General features: G+C 34.3%; 1 protein-coding gene across 1 annotated transcript in view; it reads right to left on the reverse strand.

The window, feature by feature from the left end:
* Positions 1–448: 448 nt before the first annotated feature.
* The window catches only part of LOC129941576 (uncharacterized), a 160252-nt gene continuing 138889 nt past the window's right edge, over positions 449–21811 (reverse strand). The window contains exons 3-4 of the mRNA XM_056050250.1: positions 3464–3670; positions 449–3332 (exon numbers count right to left, since the gene is read on the reverse strand). Of these exons, the coding sequence (XP_055906225.1) occupies positions 2388–3332; positions 3464–3670 (1152 nt within the window). The 3' untranslated portion in view covers positions 449–2387. The remainder of the gene's footprint in view (positions 3333–3463; positions 3671–21811) is intronic.

The raw sequence follows: 21811 nt of genomic DNA on the forward strand, positions 1-21811 counted from the left end.
TTTTCATTTAAAATTTTATGACAACATTTTGCTTTGTTTTTAAATATTTATATATATTTTTTACTAAATTAATTTTCTATTTTGTGTTATAAATATATCTTAAATATAAGAATCCTTATGTCTGTTTTTATTTTTGTTTTTAGGTTTTTATTTTATTTTCTTACTCATTTCCTTTGCTTATTTAATTGTAATCATTTTGTCCAGTGTAAAAATATCTACCATTATACTTTTCATTAATTTTTAATTTGTGTTTTTTTTTTTAATATAATTTATTTATTTATATTTGAATATTTGGAATTAATTTATATATTTTTATTATTCCTTTTTTATGATTTGGATAGTTTTGTGTGATGGGTTTGTGATGTTTTTAAATTTACTTTGTATTTTTGGAATTGGAATATTGAAAGTTTTAAGCGTGAAAAGAATTAATTTACTTTTTAAGTTTGTTTTTCTTTTTTCTTTAGCTAGGATAGTAATAGGCACTTGGATGTTTTTTTAATTTCTTTTTTTTTAAGTAATTTAGAATGAAAAAAGTTTTTAGAATGTATATTTAAAATATGTATATAATTTTTTCAAAGTTTCAGCCACAATCTACAGAATGAAACCGCATTTGATTAAAGTTTGATCAAAAGTTTCATTGTTTTTGTTTTTCTTTTTTTGTTAAAAGAGCTAGCTACGACAATAATTTCGAAATAAAAAGCATTTTGGGAAAAAAGAAAATGAATATTTTGGATATAATAATTTATTATTTTTTAACTATATTTTTGTATTTATTATAAAAGGTACAATATATTTATATTTTACTTATAAATCATTAAGATTTTGTTTATATATAAGATTAACTATTCAATCAGTTGATATGTTTTACAGATAAATAAATTTTATTGGAAATTTAATTAATATTTGGCTTTTTAGAGAACAAAATAAGGGCGGGATCAATATAAATGCTTAATCAAACAAAGCTAATTTTTAAAGGTGCCATGACACTTTATTCATTTAAAATGTAGTGACTTTTTATTTTTGTGTTAATTTTTAACAGAATGTTACATTCTGTCGAATCCTCTCAATTAAACATCCGAATGGAAAAGTATAGTTCATTTAAAAAGAAAGAATCTATAATCAACTTTTAAACATTTTCTTAAGGCCAGTTTACAAGAGTGTATTCTAATATCAGAATAATTGGGGCAAAATTTTCTGATATTAAACATTAACTTAGTTTCACAATCTTTTATGATATGATTCCTTTTTGGGACTGGACAGACAAGAGAAACTAATTTTCGAATTTTAACGTAATAACTGGAAGATAAATTAATTTGACAGTTAAAGTTATGTTACAAATAAGACTCCTGACTTATGAAATGAAAGTGAAAGTTTCAAAATATTTTATTTGATTAATTTTAATAATATTCTCTTAACCTTTCAAATGCTTGAATGTTTTCACACGCACATCTCTGAATGCATTCATTGCAATGACAGCAACTGTCAAAATGTGGTTTTCGTTAAATATAAACATGGCCGCTCTTCTTTTTAACTTCATTGAGTGATTTTTTTTCTTTACGGTAAGTAATATGAAAATGATTTGTTTAATTCTCAATTCCTTCGGAATAAATAAAATCTATAAACAACGAAAGTAAGAAACGGGTGAAAGAAAAAGAAATTTGGATATAGGCAGACTTAGGAAATAAAAAAGGGTCAATTTTGACATATTTCCCATTATAAAAATCACTTTGACACTTAGGGATGTGGTCTTTTAAGATTGAAAGATTTAGGGACATTTCAAAGGATGGTTATTTATGTATTTTCTGTCTTTCACAGTGGGCTAAACACACTTCATTTAAAATTTACCCCTTTGAAAATTCTAGAACCGTATTTCTGTATCATTTGTGGTATTTTTATTCTATTTATTCTCAGTTTTCAATTCAAAAACCTTTAATTCCACATTAATAGACAACTTAATTAACTTAACTTAAAAAAGGAACACAAGAAAAATTCCATTAAAAAGGTATTTGGGTATTTTGTTTTTTAGTTATTTTTGTACATCCTTTGCATTATTAAATTATTTAGTCAAACTTCGCGTGCGTGTTTTTTTATATTTTGTATTTTTGTTTTCTTCTCGAATTAACTTCTTTTATTTTTCATCATAATTATCACAAGATTATCAAAAAAAAAGAAGAAAAATTAACAAATTCATTGAAATTTGTTTAATTGAGTTGTTAATCAATTCTGAATTGGTTTTTATATTTCACTTTAATTTTAACCTTTTGTTACCCATTTTCCCTTTGACCCAACACTCTCCTGAACCCCGATAGCTTTTTCGTTGTGGCATTCACGACAGGATATGTATTTGTAAACGCAACCGGAAAATCTGTCGGGGCCAGGAGTAACCCTCACGTCCGTACAAATTTATACACAATAAGAAACACCAAAAAGCTAACCACAACCAGGACAATGGCCGTTATGACTTTCGCAAAGGTATTTAGGCCCGATTCGTTTGGATTTAGGGGACGCGACGAGCTCTGTGTCGCTGAACGACGCCGTTTCGTCGCGAGACCACGTGCTAAAGCTGGAAACGCAAGCGATTGGGTGAATGTTAGTTTGTGTATTGATTCACTTAGCGAATACGGTCCGACGGAACCACGGGCTGCCGCCCTCAACAAGGCATATTCAAGATCCAAGGCATCGAATAGGGAGTACCGGGCGGTCATGGTTGACGATCGCCGTCGATCGTGTTCACGATCCGATTGTGGTTGCAGCCAGGGGTCGGAGACGCGTTGCGATGCTGCCGACGGAGTCCCACCGACACTCACCGCCGCCACAGAGGTTAGGGACGATGTCGTACTGGAGCTGGCCGTACACATGTGTATTGCTGTCGACACAGTGACATTTTGGAATTCTGCAACGTCTTCAAGGGACGTGGCATCAGGGGACGTTTGTGCAGCATGATGCTGGTTCATACGCAGGGCAAACAATCTGGCATGATCAGGATGTAGTAGCGCACTGGATTTTCGACGGACATGCCCAATCGAGAGATTCGGCGATCCTAGGGTAGGTGTTGTCACCGGTGATGGTGAGGCAGAGCCGGTGGTTGAGGCTCCGGGTGGACAGGGCAGTGCATTTGGTGAGGGGGAGGCCTGCACCGAATCGATTCCCGAATCAGCTGCATGGAGCGTATCACAGTACAGAGAATTGCGTCGGTTTGAGGGTGGCGTTGTCCGATTGCTGCCGCTGCCACCTGCTGCTGTCGTTGTTACAGCTGCCGTTGTTGTGGTTGATGTTTCGTTGATGACCGGAAATATGAAGCTTTGTCCGTCGGCTTCTCCACGAGGTGAGTCCTAAAAATAAAAAAATTAAGTGTATAGTTTTTGTTTGAATCTGATTAGTTTGACAGCTGTCAAAATAAAAATACTTTTAAAATGACAGTTGGTAAGATTTCTAAAATGAACTCTTTGACATTAGATCTTACCTGACTTGGCCACACCTGCAACAATGGCAACGAACATGTTGGTTTATTTTGTTGTAGCAAATGATTACAATGATGATTAAAACGTTGTGGATCAATTGACGTTTTCACTCTAGTTGGACTCTCATATCCGTTCGAGTCTTCCGATGACGTGGTTTTTGGCGAACGCCAAAATCTCTTCAGACGCAGGTCGCGCCTTTTTTCGTGTTTCTATTTCACATGAAAAAAAGAAAAATGTTTAATTAGTAAAAGAAAGTATAAAACAGCGTTAAAGAAATTATGCATGAATTTAATACAGAGAATCTTAAATTTATTAAATGTCACTTTTCCCTAGTGTCAAACAATGAAAAACGTTGCATTTGTTTAATTCTAAGAACTCATAATGTGATTCTAGAAAATTTCGAATCATTTTACTGTACGACGGATGCAACGGACGACGACAAAGCGGATAGCGTGTGAACTAATGAAAACATTTATGTTATTTATTCGTGTGCGATGGTCTCCTTTGTATAGCTATGAATTCACACACAGACACATGGTGCGTGCATGTTTACAGCTATGGCCAAAAAATAGGAACACTTGTTGTCAACTTAAAAAACACGAAAAAAACGCTTTGACTGTCAAATATTTTTACGTGTTGATGGAATATATTTGATATTAAGTTAAAAATCTTCTATTTAATTCTTTTTTTCAAAGAGATAACTTGCAATTGGTACTGACTGAGAAGTTGAGTGTGACATTTCAGTGACAGTTGTCTATAGATTCGTTATATTAGAAGAAAAAGTACTTAATTGCAAAAATAGCAAACCTATGTTCACTTTTCAGTTCTTCGGAGAACTATATGAGGAAGTGTGCGTAAGATCATGCAAAAAGCATACACTACACATTCCGTTCGAGGAAGTGTTCTTTCGTTCTCTTCAAAAAACCGTCACACGTTCTGTATGCAGAGGCTGCTCATGAAATTCTCTCGGGTTAGTGGGTCTCCAATATCGCATGTCCTCTCCACATACCTTGAAAAATTGAAATGTGCCTCATCACTAAAGAAAACAAGGGCGTTGAGGCAGGTTTTCGAGAAAGTTTATATGGGTGAAAATTAAGTTCCTCATGAAGAATTCGTCTCACTGTGCCACTAGAAATCCCTAAAGCAACCGAATGTCTGTGTGCAGATCGCCGAAGCGATTTCAAAATCGGTGTTTTCTGGAGTCCTAACGTTTCTTCTGCACACTACCGGTATCCCTAAACGTGTCCACCCGCAAGCAAATCGATTTCCGATCAGGCACACTACCTGCAGATGTGATATTACAATGGTTTCTGAAAGCACGCTGAACTGCGATGATCAAACGGCTGAAAGAAAAGTAGGCCTCCAAGGCGAACCCGCAATTTTGCTTTGTCCACTTCATTGTTGACACTAAACTAGTTATAACGACAACCTTAGATAACGTGCTTTCGAAGCCATAAACCAAGGCTCTACTATTAATAGCCGCTCAGTTGCGGGAGTTTCAGATAAGGAAGTAGCCACGCCCCACGCTTACATACTAGCTTTATTTGAACAATAATTGGACTTTTGTAACTTTAAATTTAAAAAAGATTTTACCGGTTTTATAGCAATTGTAATCCTTAAAAATATGATTGAGCTTGTGGGTGATTTCTGAATTACTTCTTTTCTTTAAAAATAAACATTCATGCCGTTTACAGACTCTGTTGAATGAGTTGCGGATGTCTTCAGATTACCCGTGGTATGATAATTAGTGCGTTGGACTGTCATGTTAGGGGTCTTGGGTTTAATCTCTGCTTCTAAGGACTTTCTTCAGATTTAAAATTCAAAGCAAACTTAAATAAGTGTGGGAAATGCAAATTACTTCATTTAAATTCTAAAGGTTGAAAAATATCTCCCTTTCTCCATTGGGTCTTTTGAATTTCCCGCTATTTACAAATGGCTAAAGAGCTAGTATTTGACAATACTATACATCATGCTCAGTGGTAGGAAGATTCGAGCCACTCTAGGGAATACAATCGCAACAAAATACGTGAGAAGGGGAACACCACAGGGTGGTGTCCTTTTGCCTCTTCTATGGCTTCTAGTCATGGATACAATTCTCGTTAAATTGGAGAGATGTTGAGTGAAGGCAGTAGCCTACGTGGATGATTTGGTGCTATTGGTGTCAGGAAAGTACACCTCTGTGATTAGTGAAATCACGGAGTCAGCTTTGAAGAAAGTTAGCAACTAGGCCACCAGTTGTGGACTAGGAGTTAACCAAAGTAAAACTGAACTGTTGCTCTTTACCACCAAAACTAAAGTACCACCCTTCACTCTACCTCGACTAAACGGTCAAATCCTTCATTGTCTTCCAGTACAAAATATTTGGGAGTTATACTCGAGCTTAAACTAAACTGGAAACTAAATATTGAAGTAAGGTTTAAGAAGGTCTGTGTTGTATTCTACGCCTGCAGCAAAACTTTCAGCAAAAAGTGGGGACTTCAGTCGAAGATGATTTTATGGACGTACACAGCCGTAGTACGTCCAATCTTAACATATGGGTCGATTGTGTGGTGGCCTGCTCTTAACAAAGCCTTTAATATTGATAAACTAAAGAAAGTTCAGAGAACAGCTTGCGTGGGCACCACAGGGGTCATGCGTACTTGCCCAACGGACGCCTAAACGTCATTTTGGATCTTCTACCAATCGACCTTGTTATAAAATACAAAGTTTCCTGCAGCGCTATTAGGCTGAAGGAATCAAACAGCTCGTTGTAAAAACCTTATAGTCACAGCAACACAAGGAAATTGGTTCCCTCAGATATTATATCGGTAGAATTTTAAGGTTATTTTCCCATCCAGAGAAGATTGGGAGGATGACATCGTGTCGATAGGTTTCGACACAACCATCTTTACTGATGGCTAAAAGATGGAGTGCGGAGTTGGTTCTGGGATCTTTTCTTAGTCCCTAAATGTAGCTAAATCCTTTAGGCTTCCTGATTTTGCTAGCGTTTTTCAGGCTGAACTGCTGGCAATAAGGGAGGAATGTAAGATACTTAAACAAAACCCACACCAAAACCGATATGTGGCTATCTTTACAGACAGTCGCGATGAGCTTGCGAGCCTAAATATTAACCTCGGTGTCACCCTGATCTGGGTTCCGGGCCATAGTGGTATCGTGGGAAATGAACGGGCTGACGAGCTAGCCAGGCAAGGTTCGGCCCTTCATAGCTCACTTGCGGAAATGGTTAACATTCCTGTTGGTTGGAAGGGTAAAATCTTTTCTATCTACTAAACTGAATCAAACCGAAGGTGGAGCAATTTACCCAACTGCATTATATCTCGGAAGATATGGCCAACCCGTACAAACGATCTTATATGCAGGCCAAGGCAAGACATAGCCAGGATTGTTGCGGTTTGTACCGGACATTGGCCTATTGGAGTTCATGCAGAGAAGTTGGGTATCTCTTACAACACCTTTTGCCGTTGCTGTAGCGACCAAAGAGAAAGTGAAACGATAATCCATTTCCTCTGCAAATGTCCCGCTTTGGCAAACACTAGAATGAAATACTTTGGAAAAGCATTCTTTCACGAACTTGATGAGCTTCCTGAGACAAAGGTTAGAGACCTAATCTTTTTTCTCAATGCGACAAAACGGCTCTAACATAATTGCTATGAAGCTTCTTTATCAATCTATCCCTTTCAATCAAAGGTCAAACGAGTTTTTGGTATCAAAACGGCGCACTACAGTGCTAATTGGATCTCAGGCTAGGTTGCCTTGAGATCGCCATTTCTACCTACCTTGGGTACCACATGATTTGGAGCAAGAAAACCTTCTGGACCGAATTGACGGCCAGGAAGGTTTTGCTGTTTGTTTGGTGGGATTGGAAGGAAATCATCCACTATAAGCTGCTCCCAGACGCCTAACTGTAATACCTACTGTGAACAACTAGGTCCATTAAAGGAGGCGATCGACCAGAAGCATCCAGAACTGGCCAACAGGAAGGTTGTATAGTGTTCCACCAGGAAAACACCAGACCACACACTTCTAGCTAGAATGGAAGGTTTTATCGCATACACCATATAGCCCGGCTATAGCGCAAAATGCTTACAACCTGTCCATTGCGAACGCCCTTGGCGGTGTAAAGTTGAACTCAAAAGAGGCTTGTGAAAAGTGGCTTTCCCAGTTCTTCGCAAATAATTAGGAGGGCTTCTACGAGGTTTATATTATAAAGCTGCCGATCACTGTAACACATTTTATAAAGCATAAACATAAAAGTTTCTTTTTTTTTGCATGTTTACATTTACCCCAGTAGTTGAAGTATATGGGGTAAACGTCAACATATTTTTGGGACAAATGTAAACGTCGCTTTTTCGGTTAAATCATTTCTAGCTTTCAAAATGCCACGAACATATACAAAGAAGAAACTACAAGTAAATTATAGTGTAAACGATCTTCAAAACGCTGTACGAGATGTGTTGGATAAAAAAACTGCACGCCGCGAAGCCGAGGAAAAATACAAAATCCCGAAATCGGTCATCTTTCAAAGAATTAATGGGCGGAAATCATCATTAGATGCAAATGGGTTAGGGCGAGCACCCTCCCTTCCAAAAGCAACTGAAGATGAAATAGTTAAATGTGTAGTTACTCGTGCGAACATGGGATTATCCTGCGACAAACATGAACTTAAGGAACTTGTTGGAGAACATGTAAAAAATAGCGGAATAAAACTCAATTCAAGGACGATACCCCAATTGAGGACTGGTACTTGGGGTTTATGAAGCGCCAACCGGAGGTAGCTTAAAAAAACTGGAACATCTGCAAAAATTAAGAAAAGATGCCAGGAACCTAATACAATTCAAAAAGTTATGAAACATAAAAACCTCACCAATAAACCACAATACGTTTTTAACGCCGACGAAAGCGGATTTCATCACGATCCCAGCCGCATGCATGGTTTGGGTGTTAAGGACAAAGCTCTAAGCCGGATTTCAGGTGGATCTGGACTGGAATCCACTACAGTGCTCGCATGCGTTTCGGCTGATGGCTCCACATTACCACCGTTAATAATTTATAAAGGTTCTGCTGTTCAGGCAAGATGGACTTCTGAAGCTGGTTTTCCAGGAACACTCTACGCGGCCTTCAAAAATGGATGGATGCATGAACCACAATTTTTTAATTGGTTGTGTGATGGCTTTATTCCTTTTGTTAAAAATATTCGTGATAGAGAAAGATTACCAGGTCAAGCAGCATTGTTGGTAAATGATGGTCATTGCAGTCACATAAGCGTCCGAATAGTTGATAAGGGCAAAATAATTTAATGTTGATTCGCCTACCGAGTCATATAATCGAAAAATTGCAACCTTTGGACAAATGCGTATATTTGGTCCAGTAAAAACATTTTGGCAGAAAAAATTACAGTTTTTGGGAAATCGAAAAGGGGAAAAGGTTGTATGAGTCTTAATAAACAGATGTTTTCGACATATTGGAGAAATCTGGAAAGATTCTATGATCGCTGGCAACATAATATCCGGATTCGTCAACACAGGAATTTATAATGTTGATCGAAGTAAGTTTTTAGAAAACGAGTTTCCACCTGAAGCTCTGGAAAGGTACCGCTCAAATTCGAATGATGTTTGCTTGGAGTTATCATCTGATGAAATTTTTTCACAGGAATTGGCAGAAGCAATTGAAGGTAAGGTATTAGAGACTATTTAATCATATAGGTGTGTAATACAACTAAAACATGCACATTTTGTGTTTCATAATTAGGTGGGAATATTAATCTAAACGAAACAACCCCAGAAGATGAAATGCACGAAAACGATATGAACAAGGATGAATAATTTCGAGATCAATCTCAGATTAAAAATCGTATCAAAAATAAGATTTTTTCTTCAAATGTTCCTATGAATTTGCCCACAGCTGTATATCTGTCATGACAAAGAACAATTTGCTATCCTCGCCAGAATAATTGATGCTATGGACGTGGAAACGATTAATATGGTTATCTCCTGGAAGGACACTAAGTGCTTTATATCCGTATCCGTATAACCGTCCATACGTACGGAACGAGCATTTATATGTTTATGCAATTCACGGTGAGTTTTATTTTATAAGCACGGGTATATAAAACACACCGGGTATAAAGTTGGTTTTATATTTTATATACAGAATCATTCGATGAATTTGCAAAAGTAGAATTTCCACGAACTGAATTAAGTGCAATTTGTGTGAAAAGTAAATTTTCATTTGTACTTATTTTTGTTTTTGTGTTTTTGCTTTAACTACATTATACTCAATTTTTATGGTACTTTTGGGATACTGATTTCTGAGTTACTGTTGAAAGAAATCCTTTCGAATTTATATTGAGTTGAGGTTTTGAATTTAAGGATTCCAGTGAAAATGATTCATGTTTATGAATAAAGGAAATACACAGGTGTTTTTCAGGGAATTTCGATTCGTAAGAAATAATTCGTCCGGTCAAATAATGCTCAAACTTAAGTTCACTTGACCTTCCAAAAAACACGAATTTAAAATTTTCAGTAAATATCCGCTGACAGTTGCTGAAGATATTTTGGATTTTCCAAGAATATTTTTGTATTTTGATGTACAAAACGATTATTTTTAAGGGAAATCAATAGATTTGGATTGAATTGTCATATCAACGGAAAACGATATCAAAACGAAATAAATTCTTTTTCTGGATGTGGTTGAAACGAAAAAATATACAATTGTCAAAATATGGTTTGTTGTCATTGACAACTGTCAAATTTCAATGAAAATTGTTTAAGGCGGTTAATCAGACTGAAAAACACCATTGGGATTTCAGCAGTTGAATAATGTTGGGTATGTGGTTCTTTGTGCTGTTTTTGCCGTTATTTGTGTAAAAATGAAAACAATTTTGAAACTTTGCATTGAAAAATATAGTCTAAACATGTTATTATATATTCGTATATATTATATTTTCCAGCCCCCGAAAAAGAAAATTATACTTATTTACGTAGTTTCCGTGGAGAAAATAAGACTCATCAGTAAATATAAATTTTTGATGGAAATCTGACTCATTTTGATGCATTTCAAGGATTCTATCAGAAAAATTAGGATTTTGCTAGTGATGGACCAACTTTAATTCTTGTGTTAACTAAACTTAAAAAGACCTGAAATCTTTGTATATGTCCAAAATACGTTGTAATGTCGTTTGCTGAATACATAATTTTAAGCATCAACAACAAATAGAAACATTTTTCGTATTGTGATCGACTTGTTGCACAAGTCCGCGCTACACGGACTCATTGCTAAGTCGTCCGATTACGAAGCGTACATGCACGTGCAAGGCTCTTAAAGCTTATTTCAGCCTTTGATATTGCCCACAAGAAATTCAAATGCTAAATCAAAGAAAAGAGGCTGGGATGCGACCCACACTGATAACTTCCCATCCCGTCTGTCGATTTGTCTTGCTTAAAAGTTTGTCTATATGTACTAGCATCAATTTTACCAAATTTGCGTACTATTTTTTATAGATTTTATTTTTTATGAAAAACGGACTGTTGGATTTTTATATAAAAATCACTGAATATCGAAAACAATATTTTCTGTAAAATAAAATAAGTTTGAAGCCAATATTTTTAATTTTTGAAAAGATATTTGAGTCGAAAGTAAATTTTTACCAAGTCATATTATTGTTTTTTTTTAGAGTTTTATTTTTTGTAAAAAAAACCGTCAATTCGATTTTCTTCAAAATTTTATCGAATATTGAAAACAATATTTTCTAAAAGATAAAATTAGTTTGAAGCCAATATTTAAAATTATGTAATGTTTTTTTTAGATTTTTATTTTTTATAAAAAAAACTGTAAATTTTATCAGATATCAAAAACATTATTCTCCGTTGCTCTAAATTGTTTTGGAGATGAAATCATATGTTAGTCGTTAAATTTAGGAGGTGACAAATTTTTTTTTTTCAGTTTTTTTGATTTAGAAAAAAAAACCGTTAGATAGATTTTTTTCAAAAAATATACATCTTTGAGATCACGTTACAGTTTATTATATAAAATTTAATTCAAGTCTCTAGCGTTTTTGGTTCGTAAGATATTTAGGGTTAACCAAAATTTTCACCTTTTTTTTAAACTGCTATGGTAAAAAAACCACCCACGCAATTTTCTTGAGAGCCCTTTCTGCATCTTTCTGCCTTATTATCTGTATAACAACATTTATTTGAAGTCGATATCTCTTCTGGTTCTTGAGCTATGGACGACGAAAAAACGTCGCGAACGTACGGACGTACGAACGTACGTACACACGCACGCACAGACATCTTTCTAAAAATCTTTTATTTCGACTCTAGGGACCTTGAAATGTCGAGAAATGTCAAAATTTTCAATTTGACAAATCGGACCCATTACAATAACTTCCTATGGGAAGTTAATAACAAATTTCAACTCACATTAAATCCCATTTCCCACCTGCAATAGCGTGCTGGCTCCTTCAGCCGTAACACATTGACGTGTCAAAGAATTTGTTAAGTTTTACTTGTCAAATGACAAAAGATGACAGTTAGTTGAGTTTAATTTTATTGACTTCGGAAGATACAAGAACGAAACATTATATTCTCAATTGTAAGATTACAAAAGTCTTTAAATGGTTTGGCCGGAGGCCGTCCACTTGACTGACATTTTTCAGCAAGTCGTCAAAATTCAACTCAAGCACTTCGATACTTTCGTCTGCTGATATTGAAAGAAGTAGGTGAGCATTCACTGGCTAGTTTCTTCCACTCTTTAACACACGAAATTTCAGAATTGACAGCTTGTGTGAGTACTATTCGCGGAATTCTTTCGTCGCCCATGGCCAAAACTCTTGACACGTAGTTGAAATGTAATTTAAGTTTGACTAAAAAGAGATGACCTTTTCCTGTTTCAAGATGTTACATATAGTTGGTAGTCGTATTTGGCAACTTGAAAATACTTTTAATAAAAAAACACGGAGGAACTTTACTACAGCTTCAACGATCGATACCCCCATACTTCCGCTCCGTAAAATAGTATTGCATATGCGGTAGCTCGAAATACTTTGTGTTTAGCTATGTGCGAAACGCTATTTCTTAGAATGCAACTTCTCCACACAGAACACATAGTACGCTTTGCTTCCGATAATTTGGATTGTAAATGGTTTTCTAGATTCAAGTCAGATGCAAAAGAACTCCCAGATACTTGTATTCCTTTACTATTTTTATCGGTTCCTCGTCAAACATTCACTTCTCCCTCCTCCATAATCTCCCAAAACCGTTTCTGAATACCATCATTTTTGATTTAGAAAGATTTACTTCTAGATTTCATGTTTTGCAATAAAGTTGAAGCCTATTTATTATTAGCTGCATCCCGTCTATAATTTCAGCTAGGAAAACTATATCGTCCGCGAACATCAGTCCTGGAATATTCTTTCCTCTTATATCAATACCACCTTTCTAGGACAGAGAAGAGTACTTAAAATGCATTCTTGCTTAACGCCCATTGAAGTACCAAACTCATCTGAAAGTGAATTTCAATCCCAAACTCGTGCGACATTTTCATCGTACATAACTCTAATGACAGATATAAGTTTTGTTAAGATTCCATATTTATATAGCTTATGAAAAAGTGCTTTCCGGTGAATTGAATCGAAGGCTGCTCGAAAATCCACAAAAAAAGCGTAAAGCTTTTTTCCTTAATTTTTATAAATATCAGCAATTAATGAAAAAATTTGGCCAAATGTCGAGTCGAATCGTTTAATATTTGCTCAGATGTGAGCCACTGTTCTATCTTCCCCTGATGCTTTATTAACTTCCCATAGGAAGTTATTGTAATGGGTCCGATTTGTCAAATTGAAAATTTTGACATTTCTCGACGTTTCAAGGTCCCTAGAGTCGAAATAAAAGATTTTTAGAAAGATGTCTGTGCGTGCGTGTGTACGTACGTTTGTACGTCCGTACGTCCGTACGTCCGTACGTTCGCGACGTTTTTTTCGTCGTCCATAGCTCAAGAACCAGAAGAGATATCGACTTCAAATAAATTTTGTTATACAGATAAAAAGGCAGAAAGATGCAGAAAGGGCTCTCAAGAAAATTGCGTGGGTGGTTTTTTTACCATAGCAGTTTGAAAAAAAGGTGAAAATTTTGGTTAACCCTTAATATCTTACGAACCAAAAACGCTAGAGACTTGAATTAAATTTTATATAATATATTGTAACGTGATACCAAACAGGTATATTTTTTGAAAAAAATCAATATAACGGGTTTTTTTAAAAATCAATAAAACTGAAAAAAAAAATTTGTCACCTCCAAAATTTTACGACTGAAATATGATTTCATCTCTAAAACAATTTTGTGCAACGAAGAAAAATGTTTTTGACATCTTATAAAATTTTGAGAAAAATCTAATTGACAGTTTTTTTATAAAAAATAAAAATCTAAAAAAAAACATTACTCAAAGTTCGTAAAAATAGAATATCGATTCAAATATCTTTTCAAAAACTTGAAATTTAGGCTTCGAGCTTATTTTATCTTATAGGAAATATTGTTTTCAACATTTTGAAAAATGTTGAGAAAAATCGAATTGACAGTTTTTTTACAAAAAATAAAAACCTAAAAAAAAATTTATAAAAGTTGGTAAAAATTGATTTTCGACTCAAATATCTTTTCAAAACTTTGAGATATTGGCTTTAATTTAGTTTTATCTTTCAAAAAATCTTGTTGTCAACATTCAGTTAAAGTTTGAAAAAAATCGAATTGACAGTTTTTTTACAAAAAATAAAAAACTAAAAAAAAATTTATAAAAGTTGGTAAAAATTGATTTTCGACTCAAATATCTTTTCAAAATTTTGAGATATTGGCTTTAATTTACTTTTATCTTTCAAAAAATCTTGTTGTCAACATTCAGTTAAAGTTTGAAAAAAATCGAATTGACTGTTTTTTTAGCAAAAAATAAAAACTTAAAAAAAAAAATTATAAAAGCTGGTAAAAATTGATTTTCGACTCAAATATCTTTTCAAAACTTTGAGATATGGGCTTTAATTTACTTTTATCTTTCAAAAAATCTTGTTGTCAAAATTCGGTTAAAGTTTGAAAAAAATCGAATTGACAGTTTTTTTACAAAAAATAAAAAACTAAAAAAAAATTTATAAAAGTTGGTAAAAATTGATTTTCGACTCAAATATCTTTTCAAAACTTTGAGATATTGGCTTTAATTTACTTTTACCTTTCAAAAAATCTTGTTGTCAACATTCAGTTAAAGTTTCAAAAAAATGGAATTGACAGTTTTTTTTACAAAAAATAAAAACCTAAAAAAAAAATGTATAAAAGTTGGTAAAAATTGATTTTCGACTCAAATATCTCTTTAAAAATTTTAAATATTGGCTTCAAAGTAATTTTATCTCATAAGAAATATTGTTTTCAACATTTGGTAAAATTTTCAAAAAATCGAATTGACAGTTTTTTTTACAAAAAATAAAACTCTAAAAAAAACAATACTAAAACTTAAATAACGTAAAAATTTACTTTAGACTCAAATAGCTTTTCAAAACTTAAAAATATTGGCTTGAAACTTATTTTATTTTACAGCAAATATTGTTTTCAATATTCAGTAATTTTAATATAAAAATCCAACAGTCCGTTTTTTCATAAGAAATAAAATCTACAAAAAATAGTACGCAAATTTGGTAAAAATTGATACGAGTACATATAGACAAACTTTTAAGCAAGACAAATCGACAGACGGGATGGGAAGTTATCAGTGTGGGTCGCATCCCAGCCTCTTTTCTTTTTTTGCTTTTTCAATAACTATTCTTACCCTATTTTGGGATTAGGCGCATCCAGAAACTCATCAATTATTAAAGGTGGTGCATATTGAAACGATGGTTAAAAACTCAGTTTTTAAGTCCGGCGACATTATAGCTTATGATTTTAAGTGTTGAAAGTTGAAACATTAAAGTTCGCGTGGCAGACGGATTCATCTCAGTTAAATGAAGTACTGTGTGAACATCCATTCACAATTTGTACAGCGGTTTAAGGTTCCATTGTGGTTGCACCTTTTACATTTTGCAGTTTGACGTTTCTATCAGTGGCTGACATGTTACACATATTTTCAGATTACAATTTAGCGATTCATCCCATGTTAAAACAGCTTCTTCCAAATACAGCCTATCGTCTCTTACGAAGATTTTCATTCTAGGTTTTGACTAGCAGAGTACCTTTATTATGGATAACATATTACTTCTTCTTTGGCGGGCATTATATGTGTTAAATCTTTGTTGATACTTATTTTTGTTCCTTAGTTTCTTCGCGTTTCTTAAAACATTTAAAGCTGTTGCTCGGGACATCAATTTGACAACAATTTCTGCGGTGGGTGCGTTTTGGTGGTTTACTCTGTGCGCGTATTCAATTTCAGTATTGTTTTCGTTTCCGCCGAGTAGTCCAGAGAATACGGTTTTGGCTTTTTCAACTGGGTCGATGTGAAGATCAGTAGCATAAGTCGGTCAATTTGTGTCTCGAGAACCTTATTGCGATTTTCCGGGAAGACAACTTTTGCGGATAACTCGTCTTGTTTTGTTTTTATTGCAGACAAGTCGGCATAGAGCAATTGAAAGTCGGCTTTAGAAACAAATTCTGAGACAAGCTTTAAATTGTTTTCGGCTAGGATTTCATCCATTTGGTCAACACTGATGATGTGTTGTGTGGTCAGAGTGATGACATTTCCACTAGAACTATAGATGGACCTCTTTTTGTATTATTAAAATGAACAGGGGAAGTTTTGACACGTCCTCTTTACGAATAGTAAGTAATGTTATATTAGGCGAATCATCAAATTTTTATTTTAGTGTCTTGAGCTATGAATTACAGATATTTCAATCCGCAGACGTAAATATTGTGATTATTTAAGTTTTCACAAGGACTTTTTGAATTTCTTTTTAAAAATATCGACTTTTTCTTAGTTTTTTTACAGAGCTTTTCTAAGGCGAACCACTTTGACAGATAGCAAAATGTCAATCCCCAAAAGATGACCTGCCCAAATGGTTGGTTATTCAAAATCTAAACTCTTATCGGTAAACTCTATACTTATTTGCTATTACAATTATTGTTCCTACAATATAAATTTTTAGGAAAGAAGAGTTTTAAATTTACTTACTTTTTTACTATTTTTAGCCTAAAACAGCAACAGAAAATGATGAAATTACAAAATGATTCCTTCCAAAAAAGTCAAATAAACAAGACTGCCATTTTAGTCCTTTGGTTTTATTTTATGTGGCAATGCATTAGATAATTGTTGAATAGTCAAATTGTTTACTTTGGCCCAAAATTCTTCACTATGTTTATTTTAATTAACCATTTTTCACTGCAATTTGACAGTCCATGAAATGATCAGAAATTCGTGTTTTGACATCAAAAAAATGTTTGGTTTCAAACTTTATCCAAAAGCATGTGGATTAACGGGATAAATCTTTAATCTCGAAACTTATAATTTTTCTTCAAAAAATGTTCATACAAATAAATAAATCATGAATATAATATAACAGGTATTTGAAAAATTAAGTGTTAGGTTGGCTTTATTGTCCTATGGAGTAGTTGGAACTTTTAATTTGACGTTTGATTAATATTTGACATTGGTCAAAATATTAGACTCGTCATTTTATCTCACGCGCATTAAAATAAAATTGTTCGCAAATTCATTCAGAAGGAATTTTTTAGTGATCACACACTTATGAAGATATGAATTTTTGGTATCCATTTTGATTTGGCCACAAGCTTAGCAAACAGCTGTTATGTTAATTCATTGCTTGCTTATCACAATGAAGCTTTGACCTCACTTTCCGTTTGACAATCGTAAGGAAATGACGTAATATTACGTAATGTGACTGAAAACGGAAGCTCAAGTTCAAACTTGCTCATTTGCTTTGTCTGACAGCTTAACAGCTGTAAAAAAGTCAGCAAAAAAAATACATTTGCTTTTTGAGGGATAACCATCGGTTATTAGAAAAAAATTAAAACGTAAGTTATTGAAATATAAATAAAATAACTATACAATTTTTTCCTGAAAAAGTAGTGGACCCACAGACGTCTCTCAGTCTGCGCTTCTTCTTACTCCATGAGCTGAACATACTCACAATAGGCTGTGTAAGCTACTTCCACGATAAATTCATTATTTTCAATTTCAAATAAATCAAAACAAGCTTTTGAAAAATAACAGCTGATTATGACAGAAGTGTCATTTAGAAATGTCATTCAAAGCAACCTCGAAGGAGGTCCATCGGAACACATGTTTCTGTTTCAGCCGTTAGGTGCAAGGCTCATTTGATTATTCAATGTATGAAAGCCAAGCTGTTGGAATTCATGTCTTTTCATTGACATTACAATATAAACAAATGGACTTTAAATGTTGGTACGTACGAAAGATTTAAATCTTCATATTGAGTGTTTATAAATGCAGCTCATCTCCTCTTAAATAACTTTAATCAATAAGCAACATTGACATTATGTCGAGAAAAGACAACCCTCTAGGTATGTGCGAATAACCATTGTCTGTTTGGAGCAATTTAAACGCTTTTTTGTCTTGTATTATTAATTCAAGCTCTCCAGCAGTTAAAAAAAAGCACCCTATATATAATAAGAGAAAAAGAAATGTCAAAATAAGTTGTTTTAAAAGTGTCCAATATGAACACCGTCCTTAAAAAAAATAAATTGACATGTGTGTGTGATGTGGTCATCTTGTTCGTGTTGATTTCCTACGAATTTCAGATAAAGCTATGTACTCACCACACAACACATTTTAAACATTTCTGACACACGTTTATCTGTCAAATGAAGTCAATTTCCCGAATGTTAACAAAAGTTTTGTGTTTCTAATTCAAATTTAAAATTCTTCAATTTTATTTTGTAAAAATTTTCCATTTATTACAAGTTCATAATATTCTATTAGAGAGAGTTTTCCTCTAATTGTTAAGACACCACCCGCCCGCATCCATTCACATGAAAAATGATTTTCAAAAATGGTGATGAAATCATAATAACAAGAAAGTTGCAACGGAGTGCCAGTGGTTTGGTGGTAAGCTCTTTTCAGTTTTCAGTTTTCAACCTTCAAAACACAAAGCCAACATCAACGACTAAACGTAGGAACGATCTGCTTTGTAACGTTTTTCAAGTTAAAGTAATAATAAAATTACGAACAAAACTTTGTCCTTTCTGCCTTTACCCTTTTCAAAGCGTCTTAATCTATACGAATGACTTGAAGTTTAGGTATTGGTAAGTTTTCCCTTAACGTTTTCAAATTCGTTTTGCTTGTCCGTCATCATTGAGGCAGGTGAAAAGCGAAGAAAGTTTAATCCTTTTCATCGGATATTTGCACCAACTGCCAACCGAACCGCACAAACAAAGTTCGAACATGATTTTCAAAAACATAATCGATTTCCGGTATAAAACAAATACTTAACTTTTTTCAGTTTTGTATTTATTTTTGAACATCAAACATGATGGAAATGGTGATCGATTGCCATAGAATTGTGGCTGTGGGAATTGTAGGGGCTGTGGGTTGTTGCACCGTTCGCCGACACGCCGTGACGTGGGTATGTTCAAAGAGTAAGGGTAAACTTTGAATTCTAATCGATTCAATAAAAAACATTGTTGAACTCGCATGGGAAATTGAATATTTTACAAGAGTGGCGTGTAAATATAGTTTTTGAGTTCATGAATTTCATTTCTATTTGGAAAAGTGAAATTTAATGGAAAAGAGGATTGAAGTGGGTAAACTATGCGATGATGCATTTGCAATAGTTGACCTTAATTTGAAATTGACTCTTTATAGTGTAGGTGTACCTTTACCTACAAAAACCAAACATAGAATCCCTCTGGTTATTGTTTGTTTTATTGTTGGTTTAATAAATGAAAATAAAACTGAAACAAGTGAAATGTGAATGAAAATTACTTTTTTGTTTTGTTTAATATTCACAATGACAACAGGTAAAATGCTGTTTTATTATTTTCCAAACAATCGAAGTGAATACCGTTGTTGTAGGTTGTACAACAATGAGAGCTATTTACAGCTCTGGCCAAAGTAATAGAATCATATCCTAAGTGCTGTGCCTGTTTTTAACTAATGTAAAGCATATAAATTGTAGAGTCCGTCATGAGGTCTTGGTTTCAAATCCTGCCAGTGCCATCTAAATTTGTTTTCACTGGTATTCCGAGCAATTCTAAACATGAAGAGTGCTTACTTAAATTATCCGTTCGGATTCGGCTTAAATCGAATTACTGATTTCCCAAGTTATTTTGTCTAACATAAAGTGGAATCAGAACTCCCCCAATAAAGCAAAGTTCTAAATACCTTGGGTGATTTGATTAGTAAGCGACGGAATAAGTTGCAGTCTTTCAAAATAAAAACGAAAATCTATAATTGGAAAAAACTTAGAGGAAATTTTAAGAACCTCGTTTGGACATGAATATGAGTCGAGTAATAAAGGGCTTAAATTAAACAACCGTACTCAAGAACTGATCTGAAAAATAAGTTTCCAACTACCGACCAACACCAATCAACCTCCATCTACCGACCGACACTAATCAAGTATCAACCGCCATCTGCATACCCACTAAGTCAAATAAGTGACACTAACACGCAGCCGAAATACAAAAACAAAATACATGCGATATTGTTGTTCGTCATTATAGAACTCACATTTGGTTCCTGCAGGAGAATTGTCTTATGGATCCAAGAAATGGGAAAGCTTGCTCGCCGAAGTTTATTAAAGGTTTTAAGCTATATATTCAGAAGCGTAAGTTTCCCCCGATATTCCCCTTCTGTATTAGAAGTCGATGGGCCGTTGCTGCATAGCGTGCTGTGTAGTAACAACAAACTATTGTGTTATTCCCCTTCACCCTTCCGGTGTCGACGGGCACTTGCAGAATTATTGTGTTATTCTCCTTCGCTCTTCCGGTGTCGATGGTCGATGGGCGCTTGCTGAATTATTGTGTTATTCTCCTTCGCACTTCCGGTGTTGACGGGCACTTGCCGTATTATTGAGTAATTCCCCTTCACCCTTTCGGTGTCGATGGGCTCTTGACCGTAGGATTAAGTTCATATATAATAGGTATTATTATCATAGGTATCCTTCTGTTTAGTATTAATCCGCTTAATTGGATTATAAAAAAAATAAAAATCTGAAAAAGGAAAATCTAATTCTTTTTATTTGGAAAAAAGTAGTTTGGTCAACTCTCTATACTCGAGTTTCGTGCTTTTTGAGACGACCCTGGAGTCCGGTAAGCTAACATCAGCCTTAGGAAAAGAAGCATCACAGTTTTAAGGAAATAATGATGGCATTCCTTACCAAATGTCCTTAAAAAGTCTAGATTTCTATTAGCCTTTTTTTAGAACGCAGTTAAATATTACATTCGTTAAGTGACAACACTTTGTTATTATCACTCTGAATATAATATCGTTACCTAGAAGAAGTTGTTTAACTTATAAAGGAACTTTATAAATCTAATTAGCCAATACGTTATGGGCCAGAATTTCTAATGGCCGAATCTCCAAGTACTTCAATAAAAAAATTGGGTCAAGATAATAACCACATTTGGTAGCTAGAGCTTTTGTTGGGAAAAGATAACAATTGAAAAGTGGTTCTTAATCAAAAACCTAAACCACCAACAGCAGAATGGACCAAAAAGGACAGTGATGCAAAAGCTCCCATCGGCTTGTCTGTTGAGGACAACCAACTTCACCACTTCAGAAAGGTTGACACAGCAAAGGCTGCGTGGGACAAGCCTAGACATCATCATGAAAAATCGACACTAAGCAACAAGGTACAGCTCATGAAAAAAATAAAATGTAGCCTAAAATTGGAAGATTCAAGCATGGAGGAACACCTTCAGACAATGACGACACTTTTCGACAAACTAGCAGCATTGGGTGAAGATCAGCTGTCGGAAAGTTGGACTGTTGCAATGGTTTTAAGCAGTCTGCCCAGGTCATACGATACACTTGTTACAGCTATTAAAACCAGAAATCAAGCGGCATTAACTTTGGATCTAGTAAAAGCAAAGTTACTGGAAGAGTTTTCAAGACAAAACAACGAGAATGATAATACTGCACTAAAGGAACGAATCTACTAAATGTTTTTTTTGTAATAAATTTTGCCATATGAAGAAAGATTGCCGCAAATACATCCAGTGGAAAAATTCTATGGCAATTTATTATCTGTGAAAAAAATAACAGGCAAAGCATTTGCTGAAAGTTTCGGAAATAGGATTTGCTTAATCAAGACGGATAAAGGACAAGAGGAAGCAGTAGCTGACTTAACTGGCAACCTATACAAATTGAGGCTTAGATTCAACTTCAACAATTCAAAGGCACTTTTGGTG

Source organism: Eupeodes corollae, chromosome 1, assembly GCF_945859685.1.
Source record: "Eupeodes corollae chromosome 1, idEupCoro1.1, whole genome shotgun sequence".
Classification (NCBI taxonomy): Eukaryota; Metazoa; Arthropoda; class Insecta; order Diptera; family Syrphidae; genus Eupeodes; species Eupeodes corollae.